This window comes from Molothrus ater, chromosome 5 (genome assembly GCF_012460135.2).
Source record: "Molothrus ater isolate BHLD 08-10-18 breed brown headed cowbird chromosome 5, BPBGC_Mater_1.1, whole genome shotgun sequence".
In the NCBI taxonomy this organism is placed as follows: domain Eukaryota; kingdom Metazoa; phylum Chordata; class Aves; order Passeriformes; family Icteridae; genus Molothrus; species Molothrus ater.
In genome coordinates, this window is record NC_050482.2 from 59,875,618 (window position 1) to 59,895,070 (window position 19,453).

At 42.3% G+C, this 19,453-nt stretch overlaps 1 protein-coding gene across 4 annotated transcripts in view; it reads left to right on the forward strand.

Annotated features, from left to right (window-relative positions):
- Window positions 1-10,946, forward strand: part of DGKI (diacylglycerol kinase iota) — a 209,818-nt gene extending 198,872 nt beyond the window's left edge. For all 4 annotated transcript variants that reach the window (XM_036401342.2, XM_036401343.2, XM_036401344.2 and 1 more), the window contains one exon: window positions 32-10,946. In XM_036401342.2, coding sequence (XP_036257235.1) covers window positions 32-148 — 117 coding nt within the window. In that variant the 3' untranslated portion in view covers window positions 149-10,946. The remainder of the gene's footprint in view (window positions 1-31) is intronic.
- Window positions 10,947-19,453: the final 8,507 nt, after the last annotated feature.

Below are 19,453 nucleotides of genomic sequence, written 5' to 3' on the forward strand. Positions count from 1 at the left end.
CAAGAACTTCTCTTCATGTTTCTCATTACAGGGTAAGACCCCTCGTGACAGGGCTCAGCAAGCTGGTGATCCAGATCTGGCCTCCTACCTGGAGAGTCGACAAAACTATCAAATGGTTTCTCACGAGGACCTGGAGACAGCAGTCTGACGTCTGAGAATGTCCCAGAAGATCCCTGGAAATCTCGAGACTGCACCCGAGGCACTCGGGCCTCGTGTGAGGAAGAAACTGATGGAACCCACGTGTCTCTCACTCTCGAGGAAAATACCTGAGGACATGCCATCAGTTTCTAAGGGCTACTGAGTCTTGCTGGGAACGGTTATGTTCCATAAGTTAGCCCATGATGGATGAGGTGGGACACTCAAAGGTCTGTGGAATCCATAGGCCATGAAAATTTACCTTTATTGCTTCCAGCAAGTAGCATGAACTTCTCCCATGTTCATCTGTATAATTTATTAAAAAAAAAAAAAAAGGGAAAAAAAAGGATAGAGTAAAGAGGATGTGGGGGAACAAAATCCAAATGAACTGGTACTTTAAGCCACCCAACCAGGCTGTCCTCCATCCTTACAGTTTCCTGCATTGCTTTTACTCTCCTGTTCCCCTCACTTCTCATCAGTTAAATATTACCTGTTATCTCTGTGTTGTCTTCACAAATGGTCAGGCAGTAGCAAAATGTTTGAGGAGCTCTGGATGCCCTTAAGAAATATCCAGTGTTTTTACCAGCTACATTCCCTCCCCTGCCATCCTCTCAGAAGCTGTGTTGTCAGTACTCAGCCCCCACGGAATTTCCTTGCTTTTGGAGAGGATGCTGCTTATTGCCTTGTTTCCCAGGGTTTGGGCACAGTCAGATTTATAGCAGTGAAAAACCCAACCTCGTCATTGCTGGGCATGTGGTTATGGTATCCTCACAAGACAGGCATTTGTATGGAAAGGAGCTCTATGGGATATTCCATGCTGAATGGCAGAGCAGAAAGTCACCAGGAAGGTTTCTCATATCACTTTTATGGCTGTAATTCCTGACCCAGCTCTTCTCAGGTTTCAGGCCTGCCTAGAAGTTGATAGCTTCTTTAGTTCTTTACTTCTGAAAAGATGGGTTTTATACTGGGGAGAGATTTGCGCAAGACTGAAGGAATTCTGATGGACTCAGTGACAGACCTAGTCCCCTTTGCAGCACAGCCATGGGGAGGATGGAAGGAGACCTGGAACAGCAGCAGCCAGCCTGGGCTCGCTGCTGCCAACAAACAAATGGGCACTGGCCTGGTCACACTGGGAATGGGAAAACCTTCTTTGGCTGAACCTGTAAACTGTCTGATTTTTCAAGGGAGCCAAGTTTTGGGGAGTCTGTCCCTGGAGAAAGACCAGCAGCAGCACTTTCCCTTGTTACCCACAATAGGTTTGAAATGTAAAGCTTAGTTGCTGTAAAGACCAGCTGTGTCTTCTGTACTCATCTGCTCTCTGTCTTATAACCATAAAAGAGAAAGCAAACAAATACACAGGCATAAATAAAATGTTTCATCTTTGGGTTTCCAATTGCTACAGATATCTCAGTTGATAAAATAGCAGAGCTTCCACTTCTACTTTGTCAGACCAGTGCCCATGAAGATGCTCATGGCTGACTTTTGGCATAACTCTTGCAATACATTTTTGAATTTTGCTTTGTTGTTTGATTCGAAAGATCCACCAGTGTTTGTTTTTACATCCCTTGCTTAGGGGTAGCTCTCTGATAGATGGTGATTATTGGGGTTACATACATTTGGAAACCATGAAAATAACTCAGGTCATTATCCAGATAAGTTTTTCTTCTTTGGTAGAAGTGGAGAAAATCAAATGAATGCAATTTTTTTTTTAAGCACGAGTGATTGTTGTGGTAGGGAGGGGGGAGCTGAACAATATATTTAATTTTTTTTCCTCTTTTCAGAAGTTCATTTGATATGGGCAAAATATTTCTTTAGTATTTCTTCCTCTGGAAGGAAACTATATATATTTGTAATCTATAGATCAATGGCGACATGAAATGTATTTTGTCTTATTTTCTGTCTTTACCTTTCTCATTTAAAAAATAAAGTATGAAAGCCAAATTACTTCCCTTGATAATTATCCAGGGGCTTATGAAAAAAATAAGTATGTGTATATATTAGAACAGAATTTGGCAACTGTTAAAATAAAAACTCAGAATATAGTTTTGGTGTATGTGATATTTCCACAAGGAAAAATCCTCACACTGTGGTTTCATGGTAGGCCTTGCACCATTTCTCAGCTGTGACAAAAGACATTACTGTAATATTTCTACACATTTGATGAAAACAAGAATTATGTCGTCATCACTTTAATCTTCTGGTTTGCTTTACTGATCTGAGAAATGGAGGAAGTTTTAACAGCACAGGAGCTTGGCTCTGTCCTGTGCTGAGGCCAAGCTGAGTATGGTCACTGAGCCTGGGAGAGCTCCCTGATCCTTTAGTCCCATGAAGCAGGTGGAGCAGTAAAGACTTGCTTTCATCACAGGTAGCCTCCAGAGGCCAGATGTGGGTTATGATAAGGGAGCTGCTTCTGGTCCCTCTGTCCCCAGTTGTCCTCCTCTTGTCAGCTCATCCCTGGTACCCAGGAGGTGCCTGCAGCTGTGGCTGGCTCTGGAGCAGCTGGTCAGGATGGGCAGATTTCCTGAGCAATTTTGTGCCATTTGGACTGCCCAGAGGAACTCGGAGCACATGAGAGAGCGTGGCTTGCCTTTTTCACTGAAAGCTGGAGTACGATGGTACGATCAGAGTGAGCCTGTCGTGTCTCTGGAGAGCTGCCTGTGCTGTGTGCTCAGCAGGAGACAGCTACTGTGTGAGAAAAATAGCCCCCAGCACTGGAGGTAGGGCAGGAATGGGCTGGATGTGGTGCCTTTGATGTTCAATGTGTCCCGAAGCACTGCACACGTGATGCACTAGGTACTGCTGATGTTTGGTGTCTGCAGGTAACAGCACATCTGTTGTTTTCCACAATGGCTCACGTGTGGCAGGAATATCAGAAGTTGGTTCAGTAAGGGCAGTTTGGGACCAGGACTATTCCTTACCCTTTTCAGGTGTGGTGGGATTACCAGAAGCTGCAGGCTCTGCAGTAAAGGTAACACATTTGTATTGAACCTCTGGAGCACTCGGGGTCTAGGTTAGTACAGTACAGCTGCGCCTGCACTGGGCAGGGCCCGAATTCCAGTGTGCAGCTGGGAGTCCACTTAAATTACATGTAAAGCATTTTGATTTACTAAAGCATCTGTTCAGTGGCTCTGTCTGTTAATGTGTGTATATTACTATATATATGTATATTTATAAACATCAGTATGCATGTATATAGGTGCACACATACACTTGCAAACACAGTTGAAATTTGAATGACGAAGCCCCTAGGGATGCTCAGCTACTGAGATTGCTGGACTGACAAAATGTCATTTTCCATTTTAATTTGTTATTAAAGGGAACCTTTTTCAGTAGGACTGAGGAGCTCCTGAATTGTTCCGTTTTACTGGTTTTACTATCTCATTTTGGAGCTAAATGGAGGGAAAGAAAGTATTTCTAATGTTGATAAAAGAAACTTAATTTTGTAATTTAATAGCATAAATTACTCTCATTATTTCATGTTTCAATGCTAGAGGTATCTTTTATGTGTTATTCAAGGCATGATGATGTCATAAATTTTTTACTTATTATAGCATAGAATGGCAATAGATAGGGGCACCTTGCACTAGACCAGGCTGCTCAGAGCTCCATCTAAGCGCTGGCCTTCAACACTTCTAGGGCTGGGCCATCCACCACTTCTCTGGGCATCCCTCAATACTGTGAGATGTGAGGCTGAGTTTTTGCTTATGTAAAACAGGGGTTCGAGGCAAATTTTGCCTGTTACAAAACTGATGTCAGACACCAGTGGATCTTTCACCATTTCATGTGGTGTCTTGCTTATCTGTGTTTTAGCACTTTAGGATGTCTGTAGGTGTTTTTCTTGAGACCTGTCACTCTTGCTTTTCCCCAGCTGCAGTAGAATTGCTCAGTCCCAACTCATGGTGCTGTAGCATGGATTCAGTCTACATGAGATGTCCCCTGCTGCATGAGGACTGTCATACAGAAGGACCAGAGACAAAGAAAATAGTACAAAATTAATGTTTTGTTGCCACTGATCTTCCCAGGTGTAATTGCTGAGCTGGTACTGTTGTGTAAGAATAGATGGGGCACATAGTTTTCCTGGTGGTGTGGCTGTGGGAGGTTTGTTTCAGTAGTATTTCATGGCTCTTTGGCTCATTTTTGTCTTTGTCTTTGCTGTGAAACGTATGGTAGTGAAATTTTCTAACACAAATTCATCTAGAAGGTGGCTGTTTCCCTTTCAGACATCCCAGATGCCTTCTGTGGGACATGCTTATGTGCTGACTCTTCCAGGATGACAAAAGTATGACATAATCTGTCTCTGGGGTATAAAATGGGCAAGATACATTGGTAGCCTCAAGTTTTGTGGGAGTTTAATAGTACTCAAGAAATGTATGGGCATGCTGGAAATTTGAATGCCTTGAAAAAACCCCAAGGAAATTCTGTCCTTGTACTTATGTATTACAAGAAAAGAGCAGTTCCTTGTGCTGATCCATTTGAGGTGTGTCATTTTCCTTCTCCCACTTTTTGCTTCTTTTGCACCAAACTAACAACTATAGAGAAGTATTTTATGAGACTTGTTTTTAAGCTTGCTAAAAGTAACATTTTGACCTCCATTTTACCCATTCTTTTCCATTCATAAGATAATGTTTCCTCTTTTTATTTTCCTCAGTGTATCTGAGCCAAAATTATGCTGGGTTATTAACCTCCTAATTAGTCTAAAACATCAAATGTGAGTATCTTTGGACATTTCAGCAGTCCTGGAAACATTTTATATTCCTGTGCCTTTCTGGATGCATGTGAAGCTACAGAAAACGGTATTAGAGTTCTCATTGTGGTACTCATAATCTCCTTTTCCTTTCTTAACAACTATTTTTTTTAGCAGCTTTAAATTCCATGATCTGCCTGCCAAAATCTGTTGATTGCAACACCAACTCAGTGATGTGCTGCAAGCTACTCCAGGTGGCCACAGCAAGTGACCACGGCTGCTTTTAGTCCAGGTTCTGCCATGGCACTGGACTTCCCTGGAGTCCTGCTTGAGGTCCCCTGCAGGTACCAGAGCTCAGGGCTTTCCCCTCCCTGGCTGTTCCCAGCACTGCTGCCCGTGGTGTTCTCTCACCCCCTGTACATGAGCACTGGAGCAACACCCCCTACCTTGGCCAAGGAATTTCCTGGCCCACGTATGGAGCCATTTGTGCAAAAGGGGAAAATTCCCTCCCTCGGGGCCCTGATCACACCAGTAAATTCATTACATTTGACTTCAGTGATTAGGCAGGCTTAGAGCTGAATAACCTTACTGTATTCAGCCATCAGAGTGCATCTTGTCTCCTGCCTTATTTATAAGGTGCCACATTCCAGTCTCAGCTGCAGTTTCTTGTTTCCCTGGCTGATTTAAAAAAAACAACAACAAAAAAAAACCAAACCAAGAGACAAAAACCAATCCATCCTATGCGGTACACGTGTATCTTGTTACCCAGAGAGTGGGGAAGGCAGGCAGATCATTTTAAAATCTTCTCATTCTGATGTAGCACATCATGACTTCTAAAGTCTGAGCAGGGAGAAGCCTTGCAACAAAAGCATTTGTTTCAATATTAACACATCTATATTTCAGGAAATAATTTGATGCTAAGCCCTGTTAAAACAGTCAGCTTATGCTCTTAGATCTCCTATGTGTCAGAGATTTGAGGAATCTAAGGAGGCAGTAATCCTCTTGACAGGCACATAAAGATAGGTGAATGCCCAAAAAAGCATAAAACCACCTTTCTTCAAAAATCTGTTTCTATTTTGCCACCCTCATCTACTAGAATCAGAACCCTGATTTGGGAATGCTATTCAGAGTTCAGCAATATTTTAACAGCCTCAGCATTCATCTGCAAAGTATATAGAAGCTGTAGCATTTTGAAGTGCAAGAAAAAAAAACACTATTTCTTTGAGCAATATAATACTACATATGTAATTGCCTCATCTCTTGCCAGCCTCCTTTTGCTAGTGAAGTGCCACACCTGGCTCTTCAATTAGTCCCTGTCTGGGAGGCTGCTTGATGTGTAGCCCAGCACTCAGTGAAGTGTGCACTGTGGCAATCCAGTGCCAAAGTGCTGCTGCAATTACCTAACTACTAGCACATGAACCACGTGAAATTCACTTCTTAGTGTTGCACTTCATTTTAATGAGAAAAATGCCCTTCTGATTCCAGCTACCTTGGTGACCTCTAATTTCCACTCTTTTCCTCAAGCTGTGGTCAAGAAGAGTTAGAAGGTAATCCCTGTTCCTACAGAATCCAAATCCTGCCTAGGAACTCTACAAATCACTTAGGTTTGTAGGTGTGGAGAAGAAGCTCAAGAAACTCTTGAGTCTGATGCAGCAGACATGAGTGATTTCTACTTGGCTAATTAGGCTTTAATAAGCAGCCCCACTTTTCTAGGGCTGCTTTTCCTGTGTGACATTCACATAAAAAAATGAAAGATGACAAAATTAGAAAAGCAAATTAAGCTGGCCCCTGGGAATGGGGAATTCTAAAGATTGGCTTCCACATGCATTGCTCTTTTCTAGATAGGGAGTTGCAATGCTGTAATGAGTAATTATGCATCGTAATTAGATATAGCTAATTGTAATAGTGAGGTGGGTGCTCCCTGTGTCCAAGATTTATGTCACCCAGATGCAGAGGTATTCCTGCCCCTGTAGAGATCACCTGACAGCCTGGAGGGGGGACATCCTTCTGTTTGCAAAGCTTGAGGCTTTGTGAAGTGAGACACGAGCCCTAAGGTGAGCAAGGCCACCCCTCCCTGCTCCTTAGCCATGCTGGAGGCTTTCCTTCCAAATGAATGGAGGCAATGCCACATCAAAATAAATGTTTGCTGTAGGTCACAAAGTGAATTAATAGCTGTCTTTTTTCTCATGTCCCCTGCTTCAGCCCTTTTCCAGGGACATTTTTTTCCCCTTTATCAGAATGGGAAGTCTGTTGATGAATGGAAAGTCTGTTGATGTACCTGTATTAACAGAAGTTGGGTTGTTGTGGTTGTTTTCTGTGGTCTTGCTACTGTTCTAATACCTTATCTTCATGGCATAGAGGAGAAGTACATTCATGTCAAAGCTAAGAAAAAAGTGACCTTGCTGGCAGCTAATGACAGGAAGGAAATAGAAAATAATATTATTTAAATTTAATTTTAAATATTCTTCAGTGCTCTTTGCTTTTTCTTCATTTCCCCTCCCTTTTTGAGTTTCTGTACTGAGGTCTCTAATCTTTCATCACCTCTTCTTTCCTTAGTTCATTCTACCTTCAGTTTTGACTGGAAAGGTCAAAATCCTGCTCACGTGCTTACCCTGGGGACACTTTTGCTTGACCAGTCACAGATGGTTGGATCTCCTCTGACCATGTACAGACATGGGCAGGGAATGTTGAAATTCTCTGTACCAGGAATGAGCTGGATGTGCAGCACTAAAGGCTCCTCTGAGGGCAGTTGTAATGCCCGAGTTGTAAGCTCAGGATTAAACAGATGGGAAGTATGATGGACTTGGGTTTTTCATGCCTGAGGGCTCAATTTCAGCCTTTCCAGACTTAGTTTTAATATCAATAGGAAAATTCTTAAGTCTATTTTTTTTTTTGTCTGCTCTCATGTTTCTTCCCATTGTGATTTTCCTGTTACAATTGCATTTGCCCAGGCAAAGATTATTTATTGCTCTGTGCTTATGCTTGCAAGAAGAGGCAGCTGCTTCCAACTGGCAGGTGAGTGTGCTGGTCTCTCCTGCAAAATGGCTGGCTTTGCTACTGTACAGCTTTCTGCTCAGCATGTAGCTCACAGAAATCACAGGGACATGGCAGGGGCTTATTAGGATTTTTCGTTCCGTTTACATGTCACTGCAGAGTGATTTTCTTCCATCTGCCTCCTTTGATCATGCAACAGCTTTGGGAGGAAAGAAAAGAAGTGGCTGAGCCTTCAAAGCACTGAGCAGCTCTTGGGGGCTTTGTCTCTCCCTTGCTTGCTGCTGCACCTCACAGAGCTGGGAAAGGGAAAGCAGAGGGTGCTTCATGTGCAGAAAGATCCATCTCTCACCTCACTGGCAAAAGTAACAACTCTTTGAAGGTACCTATTCTGACACCCCACCAGTGCCAGGTAGGGTGTAAAATACATATGGACATCAGCAAGACTCTAGGAGCTGACTTCCTTTCTTAAGGGCTCTTCCAAGCTCTTTTTGATTCTCTTCCTGGTGCCTCAGGACAGGAATTCCTGCCTGTGCCTTCCCAGAGCAGTCCTCCTGAGGATGCCCCTTGTAATGGGTGCCCTCACACCATGTGTTACATGTGCTCTGTGTCCTGTAACTCCATTGGAAAATTAAATAATCAAGAGTTAAAATCCCTTCCAAAATGGACTTAGGAGCTTGGCCACTGACCCACCAGGATGCAGTGCACCGGGGAGAGGAATATGGAATGGAATATGACTGCCAACATTTCTCTGTAGAAATCTCCTCAAGGTGAAATGTGCTTTCACAGTGGGAAATGAAGGTTATTTTTCTCCTGCCCATATTGTTTTGTGTTGCAAACCCTGTGCCAGTCATTTTGGATGCAGACAGCTTTCTGGAAGCAGGAGGCTTTTGAAAGATTTTTGAAAGTCTAGCCAATGATGAAGCTGAGGACTTGTGTTCTGCAGCTCCCACACAAACCTTCTGGCAGTCCATGGAGGTTTCAGTGGCCTCTGAGTCAGTGAGCAGAATATTTTGCTACAAGCTACAGACCTGCCTTTGTGCCACTGCTATTGCTGCTTTGCTTCTGCACAGCTTTTAGAACAGCTCTGGTTTCGCAGCCTTACATTGGGAAAAACCACAGTGGTATGGGGGAAAACATGCTTTTCCTATGGACACAAACATTCCTCTAGCTGCAGTTTTGTGCTAATGAAAATGCAATGTATGTAAAGACTGAGCTTGGTTGATGAGGCTGTCACAACTAGCTCGGTGAGGATTTATTTCAGGCAAGACCTGACTTCTTGTTTTGCTGCAAAACAAAGAAGGTCATGCAAAAAATCATCACTTGGCTTAATGGTATGCTTCTGTCTTAGGATGGTTAACAAGTTTAACTGTGTGCCACATAGTTGTGTCACAGAATAGGGAAATTATTTGCTTTCAGAATTTATCAGAATTCTCTCTGGGAGGTACTGGAGTTGAAGAGATAGGGCTAAAGGTATCAAATCAAGGCTTTGAGGTTGCATTTCTGCCACTTCCATTAAGTCCTTTTGGGTAAATCATTTAGCCTTAACTGTGCCTCAGTTTTCTTAGCTGTCAAATGGGGATAATATCATCTCCCCACACACAGACAGGTAAAGTGTTTTGTGTTACAAGCCTAAAATATGCTGTATGTTAACAATTTTTGAATTGTATGGGTTTTGGTTCTTTTGTTTGGTGGTTTGGATTTTTTTTTGTTTGTTTTGTGTGCTTTTGGTTTTTTTAAACATTTTTTTCATTGTGCCTTTTGATGTTTTCTATAGCATCCTGCTTCTTTTGGAGCCATTTTTTGCTCCAGTCAGTGAGAGTAGCCCTGTCCCATGCTTTTTAGTTTAACTGGTTTAAGTTGAGATAGTAAAGAGGGATGGAGAATGAGAATTTTCCAATTAGCTATTTTGCACTTTTCATGCTTGCTTTCCATGTTTGAGCTATCTTGTATTAAAAGTTGTAACTCAGGTAATATTTCAAGTCAATGAAAGCATTCAGGTGGTTTATCTCTCTTCAGAGAAGAGTATTTTGCTGAATTTTAGAGCAGCTTTATTCCATCGTATTGAGTTCATTGAGCACAGAATGTTTCCTTTGGGAGTGCCCACCTCAGAAATAACTCTTTCTGCCACCCCTCTGCATGCTGGTAGGACAGAATATTGCCTAAGAGTCCAGAAACCACCACTTTGGTTTGTTTATGTGAAAGGTTTCTGGGGAATGGAAAGAAACATTTGAGGGAACAGATTCTCTGGCCTTCATATTTACATCTCCTCTGGCAAATAGGAGATGAAAATTGGTAAACTACAAGGACAAAGGTTAGCAAAGATTTAGATGAGGAACTGGAAGTGCCTCATGCAAAAAGCAAAAAGGCTAGGAGGGAGTCATCAAGGCCAGGAAGGAGTGGGATGGTGATGAACAGACTCTTGATGGAAAGGCTGAGTTTCATCAGGCAATATATATATATTTATATATACATATATAGTGGTGCTTCCTGGAGATGGTGGAGAAAGGACAATGGGCAGATTTTGATCTCCTCTGCACCAGCCTCACTCCTGGTGAGCCAAGATGTGACTGAGGTCAGAACCTGGACCATTCCATGATGTGTTTGGAGCAGTACATTCAAATAACAAATGAGCGTTTTTAATCTACATTTCGTGGGCATCCAGAGTTCCAGTATTTGTATATATCCTATTATCTGAACCCACATCTGTTCCAGGAGTTGTAATAACATCTCAAAGGGCTCTTTTATGCTACCTGACCCTGTGCATAATGCACTGGAACATCTTGAGGCTGCCAGCTGGCAGAAGGAACCCCAGGCACGCAGCAGTACCATGAATGGAGCATATGTGTTTAACAGAGAACCAAGGCACAGGTAATTTAATCATCAGTGAGGGGGAACACAAGAAGGAGGAGGGGCTTTTTGTAACAAAGTAAGAAAGTATTTTCTTCCACGATTTTCTTGCATTTCCTATTTATACAAAGTATCTTGATCACTGTGTTGCTAACTAAGGAGATTTTAAACTGGGGGAAGGAAGAAATATGTATACAGTGAAAGAGCTGGTTGCTGTTCCTTTTGGACACTTTTTCTGTATTGTGACTTGTGTGGAAATGTACAGAATAAAAAGTGAAGAAGCGCATGCCTTGGCTGGGCTGAGTTTCTTTGTGTTGTTTGCCAGCAGAGCTGGGTTGCTGCTTCTGACAGGGTGGAAAGACTGGGGTAACTTGGAAGAGTCGGGAGCAGTGGAGGAAAGGGACCCAGGGGTCAAAATTCTGCATATGTGTGTACACTGGTGTAGAGGAGTGTTATGCCTCTGAATAAATCAACTCCAAGCTCATGGTTAATGATACCTGTGAATATTTCCAGGAACATCTTCTCAGTCCCTCAGTAAGCTCAGATTGCCAGCACAGCACTCAGTGTGTGCAGGAGAGGTCCAGCAGAGATCAGCAGGACTCTGATGTAGGTGTTTAGGTCACCTCAGGATCTTAGCTGTGAATCTCAAGAGAGTTTCTCCAGTGCATTCTCTGGTTCACCCCCATGTTATCTCAGGACTAACCCATCAGCATCTAATGAAACTTTGCTTGTTTCTGCCCAGTTGTGTCTGATGGAAGAATTTTTGAGAATTTCATGGTCATTGCTTGTTTTCTTGTCTTCAGCAGCTCCCCTCCCTGCCTCACTCAGGAGTTTCTGTGCCATTTCTGACACAAAAGTTTTGTAACCTCTCCTCTGTGCAAGTCAATATTTCCTAACAGCTCCCCTGCCTCTGCTGTTCCGCCCTGAAATTGTATTTCTGAATCATTCTGTGATGTTTCCTTTGTCCTGTCTCTCTGGGACAGCGCCTGCCCCCAAAACACCTCCCTCACACATGGCTCTGTCTCCCTCCTCCTCTCCAAGCCCTTTGATGCTCACTGCTGCTGCCAGCAGCCAGCTGTGTGCTTGTCTTTTAAAGGATGCCTTAAGCTCCCTTTTCCTGCTGTCTCAGACAGCTTAGGAATATTATCATTATTAATAAGAGCAGTGCTAAAAGCACTGACTGCTCTGCCTGTGCAGGACTGGCTGGGGCTGGACAAGGATGTAGCCCAGCCCTGAGTTCCCTGCACAGCGAGGAACAGCTACCAAGGGCTGCTTTGACGTCCAGGAGCCCTGTGGTACAAAGCCCTGACTCCTCTGGGGTCCTTCACAGCCACCAGCTGCACCAAATGGCTGCCAGCTGCTCTCTGGAAGTGTCTGTGGAGGAGAGGAGCTTTTGGATGTGCTCGGGGCTGCCCCCACAGCAGCCTCGGGAGGTGCTCCACCACCTGCAGGCTGAGCTGCTCAGTGCTGCAGCTAAAAAATGAGAAAACAGCTTCTGATCAGAGTGGGTTTGCGCCCCAAATTCTTGAATGTGTGTGGCCTTATCCATGTTGTGAAGAGAGTCCAACTGCTCTTTTCTCATCCATTGTAATTTGCCCTGTAATTTCAGCTCTGTTAACTCTTTCTAACACAGGGCTGTTTCTTGCTAACATTCCCTACAAAATTCTTTAATGGAGCTGGTGAAATTCCTTACTATATATGCACACACACACACACACACATATATATATTAAAATATCTATCTCATAGGCTAATAGACTCAAGAGAGGAATTCCCTTTCTCATACAACCTTTCTTTACATGTGAAATGTAATATTTCTTTAAAAAGCTAAAGCTTTCATAGTAGGAATGCAACTACAACGAAAACAATAAAACCCCATTCTTGGGAGGAAAATACCCAATCCTGACAGGAATAATTTACTTTGAAACCTCCTCCCCTCAAAACCCCTGCAGCTTTGCTGCAGCCAAATGATTTCAGCATTTCCCTGCAGTTAAAATGTGGTTCTCCCTAACAAGGGACCTTTTAAACTAAGTAGTGATGCTTGTAAGACAGGTTGCCAAAGTTGTTAAATCTAAAAATAGATAAATATTGGAAGCAGTCCCATAATTTCAAGGTGTTTGATCTCATGTTTTCACATTCAAGGCTTGGTATTGCTACATGAGTATTGTATTTGCAGCTGCACTGGTTCACAGCAGCACAAGAAAACCTTCAGAGGTGTTTCTGTCTGTTTTCTGCCCCACTTATCCACAACCTGCACTGGCACCAGGCATGTGTGAGCGTGTGTTTGTCAGTGTGAGTGTGGAGTTAAAAGTATCGGTGGGTCAAGTGCATGGATTCTGCTGCTCTCATTCAGTGAGACGTTTCTGCAGGATCAAAGGTGAGCTGGGATTTCCAAGACCCAGAAAAGAAAGGGTTTGTTTCCCATGGATAAGGAACAGGAATGGCTGCTGGGTGTCAATTCAGATGGACAATCTGTAGATGACGGGGAGTCAGGTGTGACCGTGTTAACAGGGGTCTCAGGTTGAGGGAAGAGACGAGGATCTGACTCTATGTTTCAGAAGGCTTGATTTATTATTTTATGATATATATTACATTAAAACTATACTAAAAGAATAGATGAAAGGATTTCTTCAGAAGGCTAGCTGCTAAGAATGGAATAGAAGGAATGATAACAAAGGCTTGTGTCTTGGACTCTCTGTCCGAGCCAGCTGGGCTGTGATTGGCCATTAATTAGAAATATCCAACATGGGCCAATCACAGATCCACCTGTTGCATTCCACAGCAGCAGATAATCAATGTTTGCATTTTGTTCCTGAGGCCTCAGCTTCTCAGGAGGACAAATCCTAAGGAAAGGATTTTTCATAAAAGATGTCTGCGACAGCCAGGAGAATGGACCACTGCCTGGCTAGCTCCTATGAACAGTTTGCTGCCAGGGAACTAACAAAAATCAGTAGGATTGACTGTCAGAAGAACTTCTGGCTGCAGCCTCCATTGTTCTCCATTTGCCTCCAAAGCATACAACACCTTCACAGTAAGCCACAGAGGTTTCAGCTTTTGGATGAAATCTTCTGCTAAATTTAGAGGGAGGAGGAGGCTTCTCACCAAAGGATGGGTGTAGACCTGCTCAGGAGGAAGTTCTGTTACTCTCCACAAAACATGGAGGGCACAGAGTGGTTGGAATCTGTTTTGTTGTTGTTGGTTGGTTGGCTTTTTTAAGGGTGATAAAGAATGACGAAGTGAGTTAAAAAGGGTAGAATAAGATTAAAAATGTAGTTCTGAATATTTAGGATCCTGGAGTCCATCAAACCTGAGTGGCCCTTGAGTGAAAAATGGTGTTGGGTGATTCAAACTAGTGTTTGGTGTCTAGATTTTGGGGTTTTCTTCTTGATATAATCAGCCAACAGGCTGAGGACTGTGTTTGCTTTAAACAGGGTATGATTGCTTTCTCTTTTTGTTAATGCATGCATGTACCTCATAAATTTCTTCACTGACAGAGCTGATGATGTTCTAACAAGCTCTGGTCTTTCTCAGTCCATTTATGAATACATTCTTTGCTCCAGGAGTATCTGTGTTTTGCTAATGGGTCTCACTATCATCCCTGAGGTACATCCTAATGGGATGCAAGGCTCCACATAAATATAAGGGGTTATTATTCTGGCTGCTCACTCTTTTTCCTTGTTCCTCTCTTCTGCCTTTTCTGAAATGTACAATGAAAGGGCGGATATGAACAGTGGTGTCCAGTTGGATGAGATGGTTGCACAGTAAGGGGTCACTGGATAACCAGCAGTTTCTCCATGTAACACTGCCATTAAAAGTTCTTGTTGGTCTTCCAGTCACTTAAAGGGTTTTTTTTGTAGTTTGAAATTTTCAAATACAAAACCAAGTGAGCAGTATGTCTGACTCCATAAGTCACCCTAAAATTCTTGTACTGGATTTGCAGTCAAGCTGATTTTTACTTGCAGTGTCCATTCCTAAGAAGTGACCTCCTCATGGGAGAGCTAAGTCAGTATTCCAGTGCTCTGGAGATTATCTATGGCTTTTTGTCACCTTTTAATAATGAAGGAGGTCCAGTCTGCAGCCAGAAATGAAGCACCTTTGTGCTTATGTGGGGGAAAGAGAATAAGGGCTAACTAGGATTATGAGGCACTGTTTGATTTAGAATGCCAATACTTTCTGACCTTCTCATTTAAGATTTTCTTTTTATTTAAGTTTCTGTAATTTCCTATATTCTAATTTTGAAAATGCAGCAATACAGGATCTGATTATCATCTTCTTTTTTTTTTTGTTATTATTAATAACAAACACCTGAGATTAATCTTTCCAGAATGTTGATTCACAGTTCCTTCTAAATGGTAGCCTTTTCCAATGTCCCAACTCAGCCATCCAATAAAAAAGATATCTGTAAAAGTGGCCATGTGTAAAGTGAAGGGTCTGGAGCAAGGGTCTTTAGAGGAGGAGCTGTGGGAGCTGAGGTTGTTCAGCTTGGAGAAAAGGAGGCCCATGGGAGACCTTATTGTTCTCTACCATTGCCTGAAAGCAAGTGATGGTACAAGAGGGAATGGCCTCGAGTTGTGCCTGGTGAGGATTAGATTGGGTATTAGGAAAAGCCTCTTCATCAGAAGGGTTGACAAGCACTGGAACAGGCTGTCCTGGGAAGTGGTTGTGTTGGAGCCACTGGAGGCATTAAAAACTGTAGATGTGACTTTTAGTGATGTGGTTTAGTGGTGGACTTGACCAGTGTTTGGTTAATGGTTGGACTGATCTTAAAGGTCTTTTCCAACCTAAATGATTCTGTGGTTCCATGAAGGTCTTCGATCCAAGGAACTGGGAATGGTGGATAATTCAGAAACTTCAATGTCATTGCCCAAAGTTGGTTTCTCTGCTTTAGATTCTTCCTTACTGCCTGTGTCTTGAGGAAACAAAACTTTCTGGTGTGAGAAATTAACATTCTGTTTCCAGACTGTGATGTCCAGCTCTAGTTGTCTCAGATCTGGACTTTGGTCCTACCCAGGCATATTGAACCTTCCTGTTGCTGCTGCCCTTTTTTCCTAACCAATATGAGATTTTTTGGAAGCTCTTTGTTACATTTCCTCACTAGATTGCAGAAATAATTTGTGTATATTATATAACCTATACATAAATATAAATTGTATAATTCAAATGCAGACTAATTTATGTTGGTGGGGATATCTGACCCAGTCTTGCACTCAAACCAGGGTGAACTTTGAGGTTAGGGCAGGCTTACATTAATGGATCCTTGCATTTAGGACCCTTATTTAGGTCATACCAAGGCTTTCCTTGGATTTTTATAAAAGCAGAAAGAAAGAAAAAGGTATTTTCTATATGGAACAGGGAATATGAATTGACAAATGGAAACACAAAATGTGTATGATTTTCAGAATCAGGTGCTGAACACATCACAGCTAAAGAGAGGCTCCTTTACTCCCAGGAAGTCACCCAGGAAATCACTGGTGGGTGTGAAGAATAGACCTGCAAGTCCTATGACTCCCACTGTGTTAACCTCACATCTGGCAAATCCCATTGTATTTTCTCGTTTCTGCAGTCTCTTGTGCCAAAGGTATTTTCATGAACTTATGCACTTTTCTTTCAGTTATTAGGGTTTGTTGTGGGTTGTTTTGGTTTTTGTTTTTTGTTCCCTGAAGCGAAAAGTTGCATCCCTATTGTGCAGAAAATAGGAAACAGATTTGTTCTTCTCAAATGTGTTGGGTCTTTAAATGGAAACTGGGAGGAGAAGGAGGGGACAGCCTGCAGCCCTGTCACATTCTTTCCATTGATACACATGGACACCAGAAAAAGTCTGATTCTGATCCCCTAAAACAATAGATATGGAAATGTTTTCTCTTTGTTTGGTTTTTCTTCTGTCCATCTTAATGTGAGCATAGCAGTAAAAAGCACTACAGGGCCTGGTCTAAGACTTGTGTTCTCTGTTAGATAGGTTCAATAGGAAAAAGAGAGAGCTGCTTACTCCACAGGTTCAAATACCATTGCACTGGCCAAAAACAACAACAACAACAGGGTTTTATCTCAGTGTGAGCTGAACCTAGCAGCTAAAGAATGATCTGTTCAGGGCACAGCTGTGTTCATGCTTACCCAAACACAGCCATGGAGGAGCACTGTGTTTGACTGGAGGCAGCACACAGAATTTCCAGGTAAGCAGGCAGGAAATTCCTCATCTTCCTGCCACGAGGGTGTGAGGGGGAGGCTCCCATGGAGGGGTCATTGTGTAGACACAGCTCAGCCAACTGACTCAGGCTTCAGTGTCTTCCAGTCCTCTTCTTGTCATCCTTTTCTTCAATAGCCATGAAGAAAGGGAATCTGATGAGATCTGGTGCAGCCAGATCCTGAATCATCCACCACTTCCAAGTCCTTGGATCCAAGGCCTTCATAGAACCACAGAATCATTTTGGTTGGAAAAGACCCTTAAGATCAGTCCGAGGCAAAGTGCAACCAGTGCCAGCATGGTTTGCCCTGGAATGGGAGAGGGCAAAATGCCTGGGCTGAAGCTCCAGCCAGGGGGGGCAGAGGGGCCAGTCCCTGTCTCACACACACATACAAAGGCCAGCCAGCATCCAGAGGCTTGAACTTAGCATTTATTTTCCTTACTAATTAAAACAAAACCAAAAACTTTAACTTATCTTAACCATTGGGATAAGCATCAGTATAGAGCATGCAGTAATATTGATGAAGCTTTCAGTTCTCAGATGAAATGTGCTACAGTTTTTAATAACTGTAAATGAAGAAAACTAATTATCCTTATGGTAGAACTACTGTTCCAAGCCCTCTTTTTTAATTTGCCTCAATCTTTCAAACTTACCTTCTGAAACAATAATGCCCATTCTTGGCTGTTGCTCTGAAATATTAATTAAGGAAAAAAAACAAGCAACAGAAAAAACTACACCAAAAAAAAAAACCCCAAACCTTGACCAAAAGTAGCTAATTTAATCCCCTTCATATGTTAATTACACAAAAGCTTTTAAGAGTTCATAGTGAAAAATTTGGCACAAGAATGAGGGTCAAAACCAGCAGTTCAGCCCTGCCCTGTGTCTCAAGTATTGATGAGATGCATGAAACAAGACCTCTCCAAGCTGGAGGACATTTAGTTAATGACTTTAACAGCTAAGAATGCCAGAATTTTAACAGTCAAGTTGGTCAAGTAATTTTGCACAAGGGTAACAGGAAATCACTTTCTATTTTCTTTAATTTATCTTCATTTTTTAGACAGCCTGAACTTAAAAATGGTCTGAATTTTGAAGAGGTTCCAAATCCAACACTCTTTCTCTTCTCAACCATCCTGCATAACAAAGCACCTGAATGTTAAAACAATATTGTTGGCCTCTCTCAAATTCTGTTCAATGATCTTAGTGGGTGGGATTTGAATTTTGAATGGTTGTAATCAGAGGAAAGTTTGAATCAATCTTGATGTCCTGGGAATTGCAGTCCTGAAGTTTTATAAACATATTATTATTGCAGTCTGAGAATGTGCAAATTTCAGTGAATTTACCTGCTCTGTTTTGTTTTGGGTTTTTTTTTTCTTACTTTAATAACAGTAAGCCCAGCACAATTTGCCTTGAATCCCCCTCCTAGAACAATTCTTGTAGCAAAGCACCAGGTAATATTTCAGACTCAGTCACACTTATTGTGTTGGTGGGGAAAGCACAGGTGAGAATCAGCCCCACAGTGAGGAGAGCCCAGATGCAGAGTGCCTGCACTGGGATCTGGGCATTCCTTCAGGATAAATCTGCCTCCTAGCCAGGCTGGGGCAGCAGGGGAATCCAGCTGGGGGGGTTCATCTAGGACTTAATGAAAAGGTTATCCCTGTTAATAAACCAGGATTCCGCGGAGGATGGAGATTTCCTGTCCAGATCAGGTAGTGTATCAGTTTGCATGGATTTTACCCATCTTCACTTTTCAATTTCATGAGTAAACAAACCCACAAAAGACACACTTGCTAAACAAGGTCATGGATTCCCAGCACTTCTTTCATCATCAGAACAACCAGGGGAAAAACACTATATAAAAAGCATTGAATTACATTTGTGACCTTGTCCTATGCCTATGCTTCAAAATTAGGTGTTTTTCATTTTTTTGACCAACACTGTAGGAATAATTTGAAACATAAAGGGAGTATCATTTTACAACATTCCAAAACAATATTTCATCTGGAAAATGAATGGTACCCGTAGATGCTGGAGTAAAGACAGGCAACACAGCTAGGAAAGTGCTCCTCATTTCCTATCCCAGACAGCTGAAACAAAACAGATGTCACACACACACACACACACACAAAAAAGGGGAAAAAATTAATCAAAATCTAAAACATGTCACCAAAGAAAGAATTCAGGCAACAGTGATACAGGGTCACACACTCATATGAACTCCTTGTTAAAGACTCGTGTTTTTCCTACCTCCTGCAAAGATATGATGAAGGAAATGGAGATAGGCAAATTGTACCAGAAGCATGGGAACTTTGTTAAATATTGGGAGAACTCCAATAAATACAGTATTGCCTTTAGGCAGTTAATTGTGGTTCCTAAGACAAATCTGGTGGTGTTGCTGCTTTCAACTCCTTGCAATTTCTAGATGTGCATTATTTATGCTGTCCTAATCAGATCTTATATTAGCATCATTTAGACAAAGAGAAGGATGCAGGTTATTTAAAGAGAGAGAGATGAATGCTGAAGAGACAGAACTCAACTGTTTGGAAAGGTCTACTTTGCAATATCTTAACATTTAGGCAAAATAATTAGAAAAAGAGTAGCCTGGGGAGGTAAA